The following is a 19,488-nucleotide window of genomic DNA, read 5'->3' on the forward strand; positions in this document are numbered from 1 at the left end:
ATTTTTGTATTTTTAGTAGAGACTGGGTTTTACCATGTTGGCCAGGCTAGTCTTGAACTCCTGACCTCAAGTGATCCACCCTCCTGGACCTCCCAAAATTCAGGGATTACAGGTGTGAGCCACTGCACCTGACCTGTTTTTGGTTTTTTTGGAGACTTGGTCTCACTCTGTCACCCAGACTGGAGTGCAGTGGCGCAATCTTGGCTCACTGCAGCCTGTGCTTCGTGGGTTCAAGTGATTCTCCTGCCTCAGCCTCTCAAGTAGCTGGGATTGCAGGCACCCACCACCACGCCCAGCTAAGTTTTTGTATTTTTAGTAGAGACGAGGTTTTGCCATGTTGTCAAGGCTGTTCTTGAACTCCTGACCTCAGGTGATCTTCCTGCCTCAACCTCCCAAAGTGCTGAGATTACAGGCGTGAGCCACCATGCCCATCCTGTAAACCAGACATTTTGCATAGTACAGTCTGGTAACTCTCCCTTCTTCCCTGCCCTCGGGCTTGGTTGTTGCTGCTGATTGTGGGTTGTAACTGTTTGTTTAGTGGCTTTTCTAAGTTATTTTTGTAAACACTGTGTTCTTTGTGGGGTGTGGTCAGTAAACTGTTCTGTTAGTTTAGTGATCAGCTAATGACTTAGCAGAAATCTTCTTAAACTCCTGGAGAAAAAACAATAAAACAAACAAACAAAACCCAGAAAACAAAAACTCCCCGTAGTTGCAGCTGGGCACTCCTTCCACACTCAGGCAGGTGTGGAAGCTCTACCCTCGCTTTCATTCTGCCTGCTCAGAGCGAAGGTCAGCCAGAGGTGAGAGCTTGGAAGCCTCCTCCGGTCTGTCCCAGCGTGTGCCCACCCTGAGATGCTGCCTAAATTCCCAGGAATATGTGGAAGCTCTTTTTTTATTTGTTTGGGTTTTATTCTTTTTTGTTTTTTTATTTTCTGGTTTTAATAATTAATTAATTATTTTGAGATGGAGTCTCACTCTGTTCCCCAGGCTGGAGTGCAGTGGCACAATCATAGCTCACTGCAGCCTCCAACTCTTGGGCTCAAGCGATCCACCCACCTCAGCCTCCCAAGTAGCTGAAACCACAAGCGCATGCCACCATGCCTGGCTAATTTTAAAAAGAATTTTTTTCGTAGAGACAGAGTCTGACTTTGTTACCCAGGCTGGTATCAAACTCCCGGGCCAAAGTACTGTCTCTATAGTTTTGCCTTTTCTAGAATGTTATATAGTTGGAATTTCATAGTATGTGGTGTTTTTTTCTTTCTTTTCTTTTCTTTTTCTTTCTTTCTTTTTTTTTTTTTTTTAGTATGTAGTCTTTTCATACTGGCTTCTTTCACTTAGCAGTATGTATTTAAGCTTCCTGCAGCCGGGCACGGTGGCTCACAGCCAGGCACAGCGGCTCACGCCTATAATCCCAGCACTTTGGGAGGCCGAGGCAGGTGGATCACCTGAGGTGAAGAGTCAGGATCAGCCTGACCAACATGGTGAAACCCCGTCTCTACTAAAAAAAAAGACAAAAATTAGCCGGGCATGGTGGCGTGTGCCTGTAATCCCAGCTACTCAGGAGGCAGAGGCAGGAGAATTACTTGAATCCACGAGGCGGAGGTTGTGGTGAGCCGAGGTTGTGCCACTGCACTCCAGAGCGAGACTCTGTCTTAAAAAAAAAAAAGTTTCCTCCATTGTCATTTTGTGGCTTGATAGCTTATTGATTTCTATTGCTGAAGAGCATTCCACTGTCTGGATGTTCCACAGTTTGTTGATCCGTTCATCTATTGAGGGATGTCTTGATTGCTTCCAGTTTGGGGCAGTTCTGAACAAAGCTGCTAGAAACATGTGTGTGCAGGCTTTTGTATGGACCGAAATTTTCAGCTCAGTTGGGTGGATGCCTAGGAGTGTAGTTGCTGGATCACATAAGATTTTATATATATATATATGAATCATCATATAGATGAAGAAGAAATATTATATTTGGATTTATAAGAAACTGCCAGTGTGGACTTTTTTTTTTTTTTTTTTTTTTTTTGAGACGGAGTCTTGCCCTTGTCTCCCAGCCTGGAGTGCAGTGGCACAATCTCGGCTCACTGCAACCACCACTTCCAAGATTCAAGTGATTCTCCTGCTTCAGCTTCCCAAATAGCTGGAATTACAGGCACCTACCACCATGCCCAGCTAATTTTTGTGTTTTTAGTAGAGACAGGGTTTCGCCATGTTAGCCAGGCTGGTCTTGAACTCCTGATATCAGGTGATCCGCCTGCATCGTCCTCCCAAAATGCTGGCACAACAGGCATGAGCCACCATGCCTGGCTCAATTTTCAAAGGCTTTATTTCTCCAAAGTATGTAACTTCCCAACTTTTCCTCTCTGGCTCTTGGCAAGTCAGTTGTTTGCCCCAGTCAGTATCCTTTGCGCCAGGCTGGAGTGTCTAGTTCATTTGACTTCAATGGTTCCAACAAACGCCCTGCCCGTAGCCACTCTGTACCCCAGAGAGCTCCCAGTTAGGCACAAAAAAGGCAAGACCTTTGCACTGGGCTTTCAGGGAGCCACTGACAGGTCAGACAGACAGACAACCACTGTTCTTTGAAAACAGATCCTCTCTGTTCCCTCCAGCACCAGGAACCCACACGAGAAACATGGGCTGCTGCCTTTAAGACCACTGCTGAACCAGGGAGTAGGGATGGGGCAGGGGTAATTTAAATATGCCACAAAGCTCTCCCACCGTGTCATTCACCTTTTTTTTTTTTTTGAGATGGAGTCCTGCTCTGTTGCCCAGGATGGAGTGCAGTGGCACAATCTCAGTTCACTACAACCTGCACCTCCCAGGTTTAAGCGATTCTCCTGCCTCAGCGTCCTAAGTAGCTGGGACTACAGGTGTGAGCTACCACGCCTGGCTAATTTTTATATTTTTAGTAGAGACGGGGTTTCATCATGTTGGCAAGGCTGGTCTCAAACTCCTGGCCTCAGGTGATCTACCGACCTTGGCCTCCCAAAGTGCTGGGATTACAGGCGTGAGCCACCGGGCCTAGCCTTTTTTTTTTTTTCTTTTTTTTTTTTTTTTTTAATATCAGTCATCTTTTTCTTAGGATTTGCTTGGTTGCTATAAACCTTTGACTGCTTTCCAGAGTTTTGATAAAGTTGATTTTTTTTTTTTGGTATTTCTATGGCAACATGTATGGGGAGTTTTAAAATTACTAACTCAGTCTTTTTCTTTCTTTTTGACATGGAGTTTCACTCTGTTGCCCAGGCTGGAGTGTGGTGGCACAATCTCGGCTCACTGCAACCTCCCCCTCCCCAGCTGAAGTGCTTCTCGTGCCTCAGCCTCCTGAGTAGCTGAGATTACAGGCACCCACAATCACACCCAGCTAATTTTTTGTAATTTCAGTAGAGATGGGGTTTCACCATGTTGGCCAGGCTGGTCTCAAACTCCAGACCTCCAGTGATCCGCCTGCCTTGGCCTCCCAAAGTGCTGGGATTACAGGCATGAGCCACTGCTCCTGGCATGGTCTTTTTCTCACGAGTCCATTCGGAAATTCTGTTTCTTCTTGAGTCAGTTTTGGGAATTTGTATCTTTCTATCAATTTCTCCATTTTAATCTGTTATGTAATTCGTTGTATCTAATTTAAATAACTAAGTTAATGTATCTAAGTTCTCTCACTTGTTAATTATCTGAATACAGTTGTTTATAGTATTCTTTTATAATCCTTTTTATTTTTTCTAAGGTCATTCGTGATGTGTCTCCTTTAATTCCTAATTACAATCCTGTGAGTCTTTTTTCTCTCTCTTTTCCTTACAGTATTTTTTTTTTTTTTTTTTTTTGAGACGGAGTTTCACTCATGTTACCCAGGCTGGAGTACAATGGCGCAATCTCGGCTCACTGCAACCTCCGCCTCCTGGGTTCAGGCAATTCCCCTGCCTCAGCCTCCTCAGTAGCTGGGATTACAGGCACGCACCACCATGCCCAGCTAATTTTTTGTATTTTTAGTAGAGACGGGGTTTCACTGTGTTGACCAGGATGGTCTCGATCTCTTGACCTAGTGATCCACCCGCCTCGGCCTCCCAAAGTGCTGGGATTACAGGCTTGAGCCACCGCGCCCGGCCCCTTACAGTATTTTAAAGCAAACCCTGCACCCCTACCCCATTTTGGGGGAATGAATTCTGCTAGTTTAGATGTTACGTGGTTTATTTTTCTTCTCTGGGTTGTTATACTTAGATTCTTTTAGTGTGCAAACTTAAAAGTATGAAGTTATCACCACCTCTTTTTTCCAAATGACTCTAAACTTTTGGTCATTTTCTGGACCAAGGTCTATAAGGTAGAGTCTTAGGCCTTGTGGGTAAAAGTCGATAAGCTCCCGGGCTGAAGTGATCCTCCTGCCTCAGCCTTCTGCGTAGCTGGGACTATAGATAGACGCCACCACGCCTGGTGGTATTTAATTTATTAATAAAAATTAAATATTTTAATTTTTTGTAGAAGTGAGTCTTGCTGTGTTGCCCAAGCTGATCTCATACTCTTGGCCTCAAGCAATCCTCCTTCCTGTGCCTTCCCAAGTGTTGGAGTTATAGGTGTGAGCCATGGCGCCCAGCCTCCTCCCTCCCTCCCTCATGCTTGTATGTTGAGCGCTGTGCTGGCTGACTTTTCCTTAGTCAGTCGATGATATCGTTATGTTCTAGGCTTGTTTCTTTTTTTTTAATTTTTTTTTTGAGACGGAGTTTCACTCTTGTTACCCAGGCTGGAGTGCAATGGCGCGATCTCGGCTCACCGCAACCTCCGCCTCCTGGGTTCAGGCAATTCTCCTGCTAGGCTTGTTTCTGTTGAGAAGTTTGCCATCAGGCTGTCATTCTTTTGGTAGACTTGTAGAGTGCTCGGCTTTGTCATTTTTCATTGTCCTGTTTTTTCTAGTTCTTGGGGATGCTTTTCTAGGGTTGCATGCAGTTTTTCATTTATTTAGTTTTCCTGTGGATGGTTCAGCCCTTCCAGGGCCCCAGGCCTCTGTGTCCTGGGAACTGGAGGCCCTGTTTCCCTTTCCCACGTGTCTATTGTCATCCCAGCTCCTAGCCTGTAGGGCAGCATTCTATAATACATATGAGCCATACAGAATTTAAAATTTCCCAGAAGCCACATTAAAAAGGTAAGCAGATGACACTAACTTTAATAACATGTTGCATTTAGCCCATTATATCGAACATATTATCATTCCAGGACGGGCACGGTGGCTCACGCCTGTAATCCCAGCAATTTGGGAGGCTGAGGTGGGCGGATCACCTGAGGTCAGGAGTTTAAGACTAGCCTGGGCAACATGGTGAAACCCCATCTCCATTAAACATTTAAAAATTAGCCGGGTATGGTGGTATGTGCCTACAATCCCAGCTACTCAGGAGTCTGAGGCAGGAGAATCACTTGAACCCGGGAGGTGGAGGTTGCAGTGAGCTGAGATCGTGCCACTGCACTCCAGTCTGGGCGACAGAGTGAGACTCCATCTCAAAAAAAAAAAAAAGAAAAAATGTTATCATTCCACATTTAATCTATATAGAAACTTATTAAATTTACATGTTTTTGTTACTGAGTCTTCCAAATCCAGGCTGTATTTTACACTCCCAGCATGTCTCAGTTTGGGGCGGTCACATTTCAAGAGCTTCACAGGACCATGTGCATTGGGGTGTGCCTATGATCCCAGCACTTTGGGAAGCCAAGGTGGTAGGATCGCTTGAGGCCAGGAATTCGAGACCAGCATGGTTAACAGAGTGAGACCCTGTATCTTAAAAAAAGTTATCAATTTTTGATTTAATAATAAGAAAAAAAGAGCTATCAAGTACTTCATAGCCACATGGAACTAGTGGCTGCCATGTCGGACAAATGGCTCTAGGCCCTGTATCCGATTCTGATCTTCCCCTGGGGCCTATGTGAACTTACACCTCCAGCACTGAGCTGTCTTGTTGCTGCCGGCACTTGGGATATTTTCCTGGCTTTTGACCTAAGCTACGTGTTAAAAAATGATCTTTTGTCATACATGTCTATGTTTATAGCTGCAAGAAGAGGTTAGTTCAGTCCACCATGTCACTGGAAGTACTTTTAGTTATTCCTTACAACAACCTTGTGAAGGAGGTACCGTAGGCCCAATTTACAGATGAGGTACCTGGGGCTCATGGAGCTTAAGTGACTTGCCCAAAGTCACATGGCTGAGAAGAGACCCAGATCGATCAAGGTCTGCTTGAATTGCAAGTCCACGCTCTGCCCGCCATGCTGTTTTGCCCCCTTATAACCTGCATTCTTCCTGCTTCATTTTCAGGAATTAGTTGCCATCAAGTGCTCTCTCCTCCCTGTCTCCCTTACACGGTTCTACTTATCCGGACAGTAGCTCTTGGCCAAGACCTGGCAGCGGAGAGCCATGGACCAGTGCAGCCTCAGGGACGAGGGTACCCTCCCGTCAGAAATGCACCTCCCTTCGTTTTCCGAGAGCCAAGGGCTCCACTGCAGTGACACCCTCAGCCGGGATCTGGGTCCCAGCCCTCAAGACCTGCTCTACGCTGGCCTGAGTGGTTTGGACTCGGACCCCAGCCTCCCAACGCCTGACATGCCCAGTGAGGCGCTCGAGGACAACTTAGACACCATGTCCCTATACTCAGGGAAGGACAGTGATTCTGTGAAGCTGCCGGAGGAGTATGCAGACTCAGAGACTCAGGCATCCTTACAAGGTGAGGCTGTCACCTGGGTAGAAGGGCCCTGCGGGCTCTTGGGCCGTTTCTGTGGCGCGAGGGACTGATTCTGCGTGGTCTGGTTAACAAAATTTTTCCTTCCTACAGGTGACTTAGGGAACAGTCACCTTTTTTTTCCGCCTTGGGAATTATTCCCCAATTCTTTTTTTTTTTTTTTTGGTGGAGTCTCACTCTCTCCCAGGCTGGAGTGCAGTGGTGCAATCTCAGTTCACTGCAACTTCTGCCTTCCAGGTTCAAGCAATTCTCCAGCCTCAGCCTCCTGAGTAGCTGGGATTACAGGCACCTGCTACTACCAAAAATACAAAAATTAGCCAGGTGTGAAGACAGGGTTTCACCACGTTGGCCAGGCTCGTCTCGATCACCTCAAGTGATCCTCCCACCTCGGCCTCCCAAAGTGCTGGAATTATAGGCATGAGCCACCATGCCCAGCCCCCAATTCTTAGTAAACAAAGCAGAACCCTCATTCTAGGGAATAATGTTCAGAAACTTAGGTGTTTGGAGATATCCTTAACTTTTGTGTGGTGTGTGGGCAGATATTAGCATTTACTGATGAATTTCCTTCCCATTACCACATCCTTGAGGCTCATTTCACTTTTCCAGAGGGAACTGGTGTCCTCTCCCTTCTGATCTTGGGTTGTCAAGACCTTCCTAGACCCCAGTGTCTTCATCCATAGAGCAGGTGGACAATAATGTCCTCTCTGCCTCCCCCTAGAGTAAAGCAAAAGAAGAAACTGTTGTAAACACACTTTATAGACCAAAGCACTGGAGAGATAGTCCAGGTTTTTTTTTTTTTTGAGACAGAGTCTCACTCTGTTGCCCAGGCTAGAGCGCAGTGGCGCAGTCTTGGCTCACTGCAACCTCAGCCTGCCAGGCTGAAATGATTCTCCTGCCTCAGCCTCTCAGGTAGCTGGGATTACAGGCGCACACCACCATGCCCAGCTAATTTTTGTAGTTTTGGCAGAGACAGGGTTTCACCATGTTGGCCAGGCTGGTCCTGACCTCAAATAATCCACTTGCCTTGGCCTCCCAAAGTGCTGGATTACAGGTGTGAGCCACTGCGCCCGGCCCAGATATTAAGTTGTTTCAAACATTTCACCAGGAAAAGCAATATGGCAGTTTACTCCTTTGCAGCTAGATCTGTGTACAAAGCTACATTTATTTCCTTATGTGAAAAACCCACGAATAGAATTGGCTGGGTGTGTGAAAGGATTTCCACTTTTCCAAGGATTTGGAGAGTATATTTCTGATTGTCCTTCCAAGAGAACCGGTGATGGCGTGGTCATAAAGCCCTGCCCATCGTGGTCACGCTGCTCTGGAAGGGCTTCAGCTTGTCCCTCCACATGTGGCACCAAGTCCGGGTGCCGTACTGCAGGGCTTCCGTTCCCCTCATCTGCTCCTGACCCTTGTTTCCTTTGTGTGGAAAGCTGCTGAGGTCCGAGCAAGAGTTCTTGCGAGACATTACAAGGCCACCATGGTTCTGAGAGGTGTGGAGTGCCTTGGCCTCGCTTTTTGCTTGGTTGCCCCGGCTGCGTATAAGCTGTGCTTTCTCCCTTTGTTTAGACCTGGGCCTAGGCGTGCTGAAGGCTAAAGAGGCTGACGATGGGGGAAGGGCCACCTCGGGGAGTGCCAGGAAAGGAAGGCGACAGCACAGTTCCCCTCAACACCCACTTCTGGACTGCAGCCTGTGCGGGAAGCTGTTCAGCAGTGCCAGCTCTCTGAGCAAGCACTACCTGACGCACAGTCAGGAGAGGAAGCACGTCTGCAAAATCTGCAGCAAGGCCTTTAAGCGCCAGGACCACCTGTACGTAGGAGTTGGGTCAGAAACACGTCTGCTCAGGGGCTGGGGGTGCGGACATGTTCCTGAGTCTTCTTCCTATCCTCCCAGATCAACCTGCCTCATCCTCTGTTGGGTTTTCCAGACATGTATAACCTCTGCTTAGCTGCAGCCACTTTTTTTTTTTTTTTGAGACAAAGTCTCACTTTGTCCCCCAGGCTGAAGTGCAGCGCGATCTCCGCTCACTGCAACCTCTGCCTCCCGGGTTCAAGCAATTCTGCTGCCTCAGACTCCTGAGTAGCTGGGATTACAGGGGCCCACAACCATGCCCAGGTAATTTTTGTATTATTTTTAGTAGAGACAGGGTTTCACCATGTTGGCCAGGCTGGTCTTCAACTCCTGACCTCAAGTGATCCACCGGCCTCAGCCTCCCAAAGTGCTGGGATTACAGGCGTGAGCCACTGTGCCTAGCCCACTGCGTTCTTCTCACATGGGAGTTGCCCCAACAGATCACTCTTCCCAGCCCCTAAATTCACACCTGTGAGGAAGCCGCTGCTCCTGTTTGCAGAAGGGCCCCTTGTGGGTTAAAAACGCCTAACGGTTTGCTCCTGAGGCAATTGTGTCATGGGCAGAGTTGGGTTAACTTTATAGAGCCGTGTCCTGAGTCTCTGGTAGGTGTCTGAGGAAAACAGATCTGCATTCCGTGTGTGTTGGGATAGCATGGGAAATGAAAGATGAGATGCCTGTCTCCAGAATATGGCAATGGAGCATTAACCCTTGTTTTTTCTTTTTTTAAAAAAACTCATTCTCTTCCTTTTATGCTTTGACTTAAAAAGTATCAGGAGCAAAATTTCCTTTTTTTTTTTTTTGAGACAGTCTCACTTTGTCACCCAGGCTGGAGTGCAGTGGTGTGATGGCAGCTGACTGCAGCTCTGCCTCCCAGGTTTAAGCGATTCTCCTGCCTCAGCCTCTTGAGTAGCTGGCACTGCAGGCATGCACGACCATGCCCGGCTAATTTTTGTATTTTTAGTAGAGATGGGGTTTCACCATGTTGGCCATGGGTCTAGAACTCTTGGCCTCAAGCGGTCCACCCAACTCGACCTCCCAAAGTGGTGGGATTACAGGCATAAGCCACCACTTCATGTCTTGGAAATGAAAAGCTTGTCTCGCCTGTGGAGGAAGGAAAGACTTTTTTCAAACCGGGACGCCTGCAAGTGAGAGATGAAAATACCGTGCATTCTTACTGGGCCCCTCCCTTTCACAGGGGGCTTTGACCAATCCATCTTTCATCTTATCCTCTTACCCACACCCACCCCAGGAAAAGGAGCTGATTTGCTCATGTCGCAAGTTGGTAACAGCTGGGGTAGAACTTAGGTCTCCTGATTCCATCTCTGTTGCTTCCCTCAGACAGAGGCCGAGGGGGAGCTTTTGGGGAAAGACTCTATGGTTTCCCCCACATTGACTAGGACTGTCTAGAGTAGGGCTGAGGGGGGCCCAGAGGGTGAGGCACTCCTCTGCTTATGTTTATAATGTGTTCATGCAGAGGTAGGTGTGATAGAATACATATTTACATGCATTTCTGTTTGCAGAGACTATAGGCACATTTGGCTGTTTGACTCTATAAAGTTTCAATGGATTGGGCCTCTGTAAATTGGCTCCCCTGCTGTGGGAGGTTCCAGGTAGCATCTTCTTAGGGGTCTCCAATGGTAAGGCACAGACTCCTTTGTTAAAGGAACGATCGTCCCCAAGTTAGCACCTCCTCCAGTCTATTCTGCAGAATTCTGGTTCTCAGGAATGCTTTTAGGGGCTTTTTGAAAATAAAACCAAAAACAGTTCTCTGGGCAAATAAGTTTGAGAGACAATGAAAGTTAAACAGGTCTCTCTCTGTGTGGCTTTTAAATTCGTTACTGTGCGCCGGGTGCAATGGCTCACGCCTGTAATCCCAGCACTTTGGGAGGCTGAGGTGGGCAGATCACTTGAGGTCAGGAGTTCAAGACCAGCCTGGCCAACATGGCGAAACCCTGTCTCTACTAAAAATACAAAAATTAGCTGGGTGTGGTGCTGCGAACCTGTAGTCTCAGCTACTCAAGAGGCTGAGACACAAGTATCTTTTGAGCCTGGAAGGTGGAGGTTGCAGTGAGCCGAGATCATGCCACTGCACTGCAGCCTGGGCAACAGAGCAAGCCACCATCTCAAAAACAAAATATTAACTAATTAATTGGTTAAATTTGCTGCTGTGCATTGTGAACTTCCAAGGAGTGAAAGGTGTTTTTTCAAAACTTATTGTTCAGCTGCGCCCAAAGTCCTTGAGGAGCAACTCTGGGGCTTTGTGTCTTCCTTGGGAACCCACTCTGGCGAAGTCTAATCTGGCCTCAGTGGATGTTTTAATCATTTTTTAAAATTTTATTTATTTATTTGTTTTTGTTGAGATAGAGTCTTGCTCTGTTGCCCAGGCTGGAGTGCAGTGGCATGATCTTGGCTCACTGCAACCTTCACCTTCCGGGTTCAGGTGATTCTCCTGCCTCAGCCTCCCCAGTAGCTGGGATTACAGGCATGTGCTACCACACCCAGCTAATTTTTTGTATTTTTGGTGGACAGGTTTTATCATGTTGGTCAGGCTGGTCTCAAACTCCTGATCTCAGGTGATCCACCCACCTCAGCCTCCCAAAGTGCTGGGGTTACAGGCATGAGCCACTGAGCCTTGCTGGATTTTATTTACTTTTCTGTAAGGGGTTTGCTTAAAAGTGAGGGAGAGGAGCTCTCCTGCCAGGTGGCTTTGACCGAGCAGGGTTTGCCGGATGGTCTTTCCTCGTGGGGGCTGAGTACAATTTCTGCATTGTGGTGCAACTGCACCACAGACTGGGGGCCGCCGGGGTCCTACAGCAGAAAGGCTGGTCCCAGGCGACCCGCTGATGCCCCTCCTTGTGTCTGACTCCAGGACCGGGCACATGCTCACCCACCAGAAGACAAAGCCCTTCGTGTGCATCGAGCAGGGCTGCAGCAAGAGCTACTGCGACTACCGATCTCTGCGCCGGCACTACGAGGTCCAGCACGGCCTGTGCATCTTGAAGGAAGCCCCCCCGGAGGAGGAGGCCTGCGGGGACTCCCCTCACGCCCATGAGTCTGCTGGCCAGCCGCCCCCCAGCAGTCTGCGGTCCCTGGTGCCCCCGGAGGCCAGGTCCCCCGGCTCCCTCCTGCCCCACCGGGACCTCCTGCGCCGCATCGTGAGCAGCATAGTCCACCAGAAGACCCCTTCTCCTGGCCCGGCCCCGGCAGGGGCTTCAGACAGCGAAGGGAGGAACACGGCCTGTCCCTGCCCCGCCTCATCAGGATCTTCCTCCTGCACCCTAGCCGACCCCACCGCGGCCCCTTCAGAGCTGGACACCGAGCTTCCGGAGGAGCCTCGCCTACCGCAGAAGGAGCAGGCAGCTGATGTGTTCACCGCCGCTAATTCCAGGGCCGCTGAGAACTGCGCCCTAGACCCGCCGGAGCCAGATCCCGCGCTGCTCCAGGCCCTGTCCACCGCGGAGGGCTGGCCGGAGGGCGGTTCCGTGCCCGCCTGCCTGCCTCTCTTCCGAGGCCAGACGGTCCCTGCCAGTTCCCAGTCATCGAGCCACGGCTTCCAGTGGCTCCGGAACCTGCCGGGTTGCCCCAAAAGCAAAGGCAACAACCTGTTTGTTGTCCACAAGCCCCCCGCCGTGCTGTCACGGGAAGGCTCCGAGTCTGGCCCAGGGCCCAGCAGTGCCGCCCCCGCGGAGGAGCCCTCGCCCGGCCCCAGTGGCTGCCTGGAGGATGCGCTGCCCTTCCCTCCCGCGCTCCTGAAGGCCTCCGGGGAGGCCCCGAGCGACCCCAGGCCTGCCAGCGGGGAAGATGACCCCTGGGCCCCCAAGAAGAGCAAGTTCGACTGCGACTCCTTCCTGTGCCAGAACCCCGGGGAGCCCAGCCTCCTGGAGGCCCAGAAGCCAGGGGGGCTCCCGGCGGATGCCACGCCGCTCTTCCGCCAGCTCTTCCTCAAGTCGCAGGAGCCTCTGGTGAGCCACGAGCAGATGCAGGTGTTCCAGATGATCACCAAGTCTCAGCGGATCTTCTCCCACGCCCAGGTGGCAGCAGCCTCCTCCCAGCTCCCCGCGCCCGAGAGCAAGCCGGCCGCTCTGAAGCCGCTGCAGGGGCCATGGCCGCAGCAGCCCCCTCCGCTGACTCCTGCTGTTGACTCTGTCCACGCCGGCCCTGGAAACCCGGAGGCAGAGGGCTCCCCGGCCCGCAGGAGAAAAACCACGCCCGGGGTTCCCAGAGAGGCCTCCCCCGGCAGTACGAGACGAGACGCAAAGGGGGGACTGAAAGTGGCCCCGGTTCCAACGCCCCTTGCAGTGCAGTCTCTGGACCCTTCCAGGAATCCAGAAATCTCTTCCCTGGCCAAGCACTTGCGATCCTCGAAAGCGACCTTGGACCTGGGGGACATCTTCTCCTCCACAGGCCAACGGCAGACCCAGTTAGGTGGGGAGGAGCCACCGGGAGCCCCACTGCCCGGGAAGCAGGCCCCTGCCGAAAATGGCACAGCGTCAGGGACCACGAAAGGTGAGAAGGGCCCAGCCGGCTCCCGGGGCGGAAGCTACCGGCTCCTGGGCAACCCCAGGGCCCAGCGATTCTCCGGCTTCCGGAAGGAGAAGGTGAAGATGGATATGTGCTGTACGGCTTCTCCGAGCCAGGTAGCCATGGCCTCCTTCTCGTCGGCCGGGCCTCCGGCAGATCCTTCCCGAGACTCCACATCCAAGCTGACAATATTCAACAGAATCCAGGTACCAGCTCTCTCTCTCATGTGGCCTAACCAGAGCGGAGTGAGTTTCTCTGCATTTGTTAGTTGTCCAGACATTTTATTTCATCGAAGTGAATCCCTAAATGCAATTTTACAGAGGAAGAAATTCGAGAAATTGTGGTTCCCCCACTAAAAAAAAAAAAAAAAAGACCAGAATGAGGCCAGGTGAGGTGGCTTATACCTGTAATCCCAGCCCTTTGGGAGGCTGAACTGGGAAGACGCCTTGAGCTCAGGTGTTTGAGACCAGCCTGGGCAACATGGCAAAACCCCGTCTGTACCAAAATTTTAAAAAATTAGCTGGGCACGGTGGTGCATACCTCTGGTCCCAGCTACTAGGGAGGCTGAGGTGGGAGAATCGCTTGAACCTGGGAGGTGGAGGTTTCACTGAGCTGAGATCGCACCACTGCACTCCAGCCTGAGCAAAAGAGTGAGACAGGGTCTCAAAAAATAACAATAATAATAAATGAGGGTATTCCAGAGTTGTTCGAAACACGTTTATCTCACTAAGCCTTTTGTGCTTGTTTTTTTTTTTTTTTTTTCTCTCTCTCTCTCTCGTTTCCCTTTGGATTTGCCTTTTTAGACGCTTCAGAGGATATGAAGGTAGATGCCCTCCTTCTTTAAATATTCCTGCTTGAAATGGCCATGTTTTCTGACTGTGCGTCATGGTTTCCAAGAGCACAAGTGGGTACCTGCTGCATACCCCTCACTTCAGCACATTGATAATCATGCACAGGTTCCTCCAGACACTATGCTTGAAGGGCCTGGTCTGAAGAGCTCAGTCAGGAATCCAGACTCCAGGTCTCGCCTGGGCAACATAGCAAAACACTGTCTCTACCAAAATTTTAAACAATTAGCTGGGCATGGTGGCGCTCGCCTGTGGTCCCAGGCACTTGGGAGGCTGAGTAGCTTCCCATTACACCAGAGCTGCCTTATTTTTGTTTTATTAACAGCTTTATTATTCAGGTGCCATAAAATGCACCATTTTGTTTTTTTAGAGATGTGGGGGGGGTCTCACTATGTTTCCCAGCCTGGTCTTGAACCCGTGGGCTCAAACGATCCTCTCATCTTGGCCTTCTAAATTGTTGAGATTACAGGCATGAGCCACTGTGCCCGGCCAAATACAACATTTTATTTTATTTTTAAAATTTATTTATTTATTTGAGATGGAGTCTCACTCTGTCACCCAGGCTGGAGTGCAGTGGCGAAATCTCAGCTCACTGCAAACTCTGCCTCCTGGGTTCAAGCGATTCTCTGCCTCAGCCTCCTGAGTAGCTGGGATTACAGGTGTAATCCACCATGCCTGGCTAGTTTTTGTATTTTTAAGAGAGATGGGGTTGCACCACCTTGGTCAGGCTGGTCTTGAACTCCTGACATTGTGATCCACCTGCCTTGGCCTCCCAAAGTGCTGGGATTACAGATGTGAGCCACCTCAACCAGCGTGAATACACCATTTTAAAGCATAGCATTGAGTAATTTGTAGTATATTCACAAGATTGTGCAGCCATCACCACTCTTTCCAGAACAGTTTCATCTCCCCAAAAGGAACCCCACATTTCTTAGTTGTCACCCATAATCTCAGCCTCCCCACAGCCCCTGGCGGCCATGAGTGCCCTTTCTGTTTCTGTGGGTGTGTCTGTTCTGGATGTTCCATGTGAGTGGAATCATGTACTCTATGGCTTTCATTCTGGCTTCCTTCATTCAATGTGACATTTTCCAGGCTCATCCAAGGGGTGGCAAGTGGCAGAGCTGCACTCCTTTCCATGGCTGAGTGATGCTCTGTTGGATGGATAAGACTGCATTCGATTTGTCTGTTCATCAGTGGATGGACGTTTGGGTTGTTTCCACTTTTTGGCCATTTTGAATATAGTGCTGCTGTGAATATTCACTCATGTACACATTTGGGTGGGGATTTGTGTTCTGGGAGTAGAATCGCCAGGTCTTACAGCAGCTCTCTGTTTTAAGTCTGAGGAACCACTAGGCTGTTTTGCTGAGCAGCTGCACCATTTCATCTTCCAACCCCCAGAGTATGAGGGCTCCACATTCTCCACGTCCTCACCAACACTTGTTATTGTCTGTGGTTCTTTCTTTTTTTTTTTTTTTTCCTGAGATAGAGTCTCACTCTGTCACCAGGTTGGAGTGCAGTGGTGCAATCTCAGCTCACCGCAACCTCTGCCTCCCGGGTTCAAGCGATTCTCTTGCCTCAGCCTCTCTGTTGTTGTTGTTGTTGTTTTTTTAATTATAACTATCCTGGTGGGTGTGAAGTGGTATCTCATTGTGGTTTGCGTTTGTATTTGCCCGCGGCTGCTGATGTTGAACACCTTTCTGTGTGCTTATTGGCCATCTGTGCATCTTCCTAAAAGAAATGTCTCTTCAGATCCTTGGCTTATTTTTTAAAAATCAAGTTACTATTTTTTGAGTTCTCTGTATATTCTGGATACAAGCCTCTTATCTGACGCATGACTTGCAAATATTATCTCATTTTGTGGGCTGTCTTTTCATTTATTTATGGTACCATTTGCAGGACAAAAGTGTTTGTTTGTTTGTTTGTTTGTTTGTTTTGTTTTGTTTTGTTTTGTTTGAGACAGGGTCTCACTCTCTCACTCAGGCTGGAATGAAGTTGTATGATCATGGCTCACTGCAGCCTTGAACTCCTGGGCTCAAGTGATTCTCCCACCTCAGCCTCCTGTGTCACTGGGATCACAGGCCCAGGCCACTATGCCCAGCTAATTTTTGTATTTTTTATAGAGATGGGGTTTGGTTTCGCCATGTTGCCCAGGATGGTCTCAGACTCCTGGACTGAAGCAATCCTCCCACCTCGGCTTCCCAAAGTCCTGGAATCACAGGCATGAGCCACGATGCCTGGCTAAAAGTCTTAAAGTTTGAGGAAGTCGAATTCGTCTGTTTTGCTTTCATATCTTATCTAAGAAACCACTGTCTACTCCAAGGTCATGAAGACTTACTCCGATGTTTTCTTCTAAGAGTCTGTAATTTGAGCTCTCCTTGCCTCTTCATTTCTGATGTGTTGCTTCAGATGCATTTTCATCTTCAGGGTGGAAACATCTACAGGCTTCCCCATCCAGTGAAGGAAGAGAACGTGGCAGGTGGAGGGTAAGTTAAGAAGCTCCCCACCTCCTGCACGCGCCCCGACAGGAGTCCTCTGGCTTTCCTGTGCTGGCCAGGATAAGTGAGTGGGGAGGGTGCTTTCAGTCTTAATGGGATTAGGGTACAGCCTCCATTTCTTTAGGGTTTATCAAGAGTAGTCAGGCTGGGTGCAATGGCTCATGCCTGTAATCCCAGCACTTTGGGAGGCCGAGGAGGGCAGATCACTTGAGGTCAGGGTTCGAGACCAGCCTGGCCAACGTAGTGAAACTCTGTCTCTACTAAAAATACAAAAATTAGCCAGGTGTATTGGCACAAACCCATAATCTTAGCTACTTGGGAGGCTGAGGCACGAAAATCACTTGAACCCAGGAGGCAGAGATCACAGTGAGCCGAGATCATGCCACTACATTCCAGCCTGGGCAACAGAGCAAGACTGCCTCTCCAAAAAACAACAAAAAAAAAAGGAGTAGTCAGTGGATTGGAGTTATAGACAAAAAAGAAAGAAAACAAAAAATCAGTGATCGAAGGCAGAGTCTCAATCTCCCACTCTTTTCTCCTGCCATGTCTGCCCGCAGTAGCCAGCACAACGGTGGTCCCACGGACTGGACGGAGCCGAGGAGCACTTACATCTGCAAGAACTGCAGCCAGATGTTTTATACGGAGAAAGGGCTGAGCAGCCACATGTGTTTCCACAGCGACCAGTGGCCATCACCTCGAGGGAAGCAGGAACTGCAGGTGAAGGGGCATGACCAGTGGCTTTGTGGTTACTGGGTTTCTGGCAGGCCTGTGGGGCGTCAACGAGACTGGTGTCACTTATCTCAGGATGGGACTGTCGCTCTCGGTTGGGGGCCTGAGTCGGGCTGTGTGGCTCTCCAGGGGCAGGCCATCGCCGTGGGCTGCAGCAGCTGTGCAGCTCAGGCCATGCCCCAGACTCACTGCTGTTCTCTATGGCAGCTTTTTTTTTTTTTTTTTTTTTTTTTCTGAAGTAGCTCTTCCTTTCCCCACCTACCTATCTCTTAAAGAGCCATTTCTTCTCTCTGTGTTTAGGTGTTCGGCACAGAGTTTTGCAAGCCGCTAAGACAGGTGCTGAGGTCAGAAGGGGACGGGCACAGTCCCTCAGAACCCAAGAAGCCCTTGGACCCCACGGCTGCAGCCCCTTTGGTGGTCCCCCTGTCGGTCCCTGAGGTTCCAGTGACCCAGCACATAGGGAGCATGGCCATGGTGGGTGCTTGTCAGTCTGCCTCCTTCCTGCCACTGCCCCCCCTGCTGGGGGAAGCTGTAGGAAAAGCCCAAACCAGACACCACAGAAAATCTTGACTCCAAGCCAGGCGTCGTGGCTCACACCTGTAATCCCAGAATTTGGGAGGCTGAGGTGGGCAGATCGCCTGAGCTCAGGAGTTCAAAACCAGCCTGGTCAACATGGTGAAACCCCGTCTCTACTAGAAATACAAAAAAATTGGCCAAGCGTGGTGGTGGGCACCTGTAAACTCAGCTACTCTGGAGGCTGAGGCCCGAGAATCACTGGAACCCAGGATGCCTCAGCAGTGAGCCGAGATCACACCACTGCACTGCAGCCTGGGCAACAGTGAGACTCTGTCTCAAAAAAAGGAAAATCTTGATCCAGAAGAAGCTGGTTTGCACGTTCATTCAGTCATTCAGCATTCACTGCACCCCTCTGTGCCAGGCCCTGTGCTGGGTGGCGCTGGGGACACAGAGGTGACCACAATAGCCTGGGCCCTGCCTCCCGGGGTTCCCAGTCCAGTGGAGGAGACAGGCCTGTCCCCAGACCGTGATAACCCAGAGTAGGCAGGGCTGGGAGTAGAGGGAGCCCAGAGAGTTCCAGGGGGATCCTGAACCAGCCTGAGGAGGTAAGGGAGGGCTTCCTGGAGGGGGCGATACGGGAGCTGAGACCTGAAGGAGAAGGAGTAGTAGGGCTGGCAGAGCAGAGGGATTCTGTGGAGGACCCAGAGAGCGCGGTGAGTTACGAGTGATCGGTCTCAAAGGGCTTGTCTCTGCAGCCTGTACTGGAGGACCCCACCTGGAGAAGCTCCTGCTGGACTTGGGGACAGAGTCCTTGGACCTGAAGGTCCCCTGAGTCAGTGGCTGGGTCATTTGGGTGCTTGTCATTTGAGCAGATCAGCATTTCTTTCTTGTCAGCATCACACTGTATCTTTAGGGATGTCTCCTTATTTAAGGGCCAGTCATCTTAACGGTTGAGGCCGTCCTCACAAGAGTCAGGGGCTCTCCTGCGGCATCCGGATCATGGCCAGGCTCAGTGCCTCAGGTCTGGCCTAGGTGTGGCCGGTCTCCTTCTCGGAGGGCTCGGTGGGGGGTGGTGGCCACGTCGGGCACGTGTGTCTTAGTTTCCTCTCTCCGGCCAGCCTCCTTTTCCCGCTCTCATTCCATCCTGGAGACGGAGTGGTGCAGTAGGTGGCTTCGGGTGGCCACCTGTGGTTCTAAACTCTCTCCTTCTTCTTCAGGGACAAGAAAAAGACGGGGAGGAGCGAGACAGCAAGGAGAGCAGCCAGCAGAGGAAGCGGAAAAAGCGGCCTCCACCCAAGTCACTGTTCATCCCCGCTCTGCCCTCCACGGCTGGGGAACCCGGCCCTGCAGGATGCCACCAGAGCCGCCTGCGGTCACCTGTGTTCCTGGTGGACCACCTCTTGAAGGGCTTATTTCAGTGCTCCCCCTACACACCGCCCCCAATGCTCAGCCCCATCCGGGAGGGCTCTGGGCTATACTTCAACACCCTCTGTTCCACGTCCACTCAGGCCAGCCCTGACCAGCTCCTCAGCTCCATGCTCGGTGAGTGAGGCTGGGCACTCTGTGATCCCGGGGGGGATCGCCTGTGGACCATGCCCACTCTCCCTTGTAGCATGTAGTTCAGGGATTGTCTCCCACCCGGGCATACCTAGTCTGAGGGACCCTTTGCTATTCAGACATGCCCCAGACTGATCTAAGTGCCTTGTAGTGCTTAGAATTTTATGGCCAGAAAAAAAATGTAGAGGCCATTTAGCCTGACCATGCTTCTACCTGCCCTTCTGTGTCATTTTCTTTTTCTTTTTTCCTTTTCTTTTTTTTTTTTTTTTTTTTTT

At 50.2% G+C, this 19,488-nt stretch overlaps 1 protein-coding gene across 2 annotated transcripts in view; it reads left to right on the forward strand.

Moving 5' to 3' along the window:
* Positions 1-5,998: 5,998 nt before the first annotated feature.
* The window catches only part of ZNF541 (zinc finger protein 541), a 29,258-nt gene continuing 15,768 nt past the window's right edge, over positions 5,999-19,488 (forward strand). The window contains exons 1-7 of one of the 2 annotated variants that reach the window (XM_032262513.1): positions 5,999-6,683; positions 8,265-8,505; positions 11,417-13,274; positions 16,341-16,399; positions 16,972-17,128; positions 17,441-17,614; positions 18,874-19,198. In XM_032262513.1, coding sequence (XP_032118404.1) covers positions 6,377-6,683; positions 8,265-8,505; positions 11,417-13,274; positions 16,341-16,399; positions 16,972-17,128; positions 17,441-17,614; positions 18,874-19,198 — 3,121 coding nt within the window. In that variant the 5' untranslated portion in view covers positions 5,999-6,376. Of the gene's footprint in view, positions 6,684-8,264; positions 8,506-11,416; positions 13,275-16,340; positions 16,400-16,971; positions 17,129-17,440; positions 17,615-18,873; positions 19,199-19,488 lie in introns of those variants that run through there. The other variant, XM_032262512.1, reaches the window with a different exon arrangement.

The sequence above is a fragment of the Sapajus apella genome, unplaced genomic scaffold, assembly GCF_009761245.1.
Source record: "Sapajus apella isolate SASKATOON/1434 unplaced genomic scaffold, GSC_monkey_1.0 scaffold130, whole genome shotgun sequence".
NCBI classification, from domain to species: Eukaryota; Metazoa; Chordata; class Mammalia; order Primates; family Cebidae; genus Sapajus; species Sapajus apella.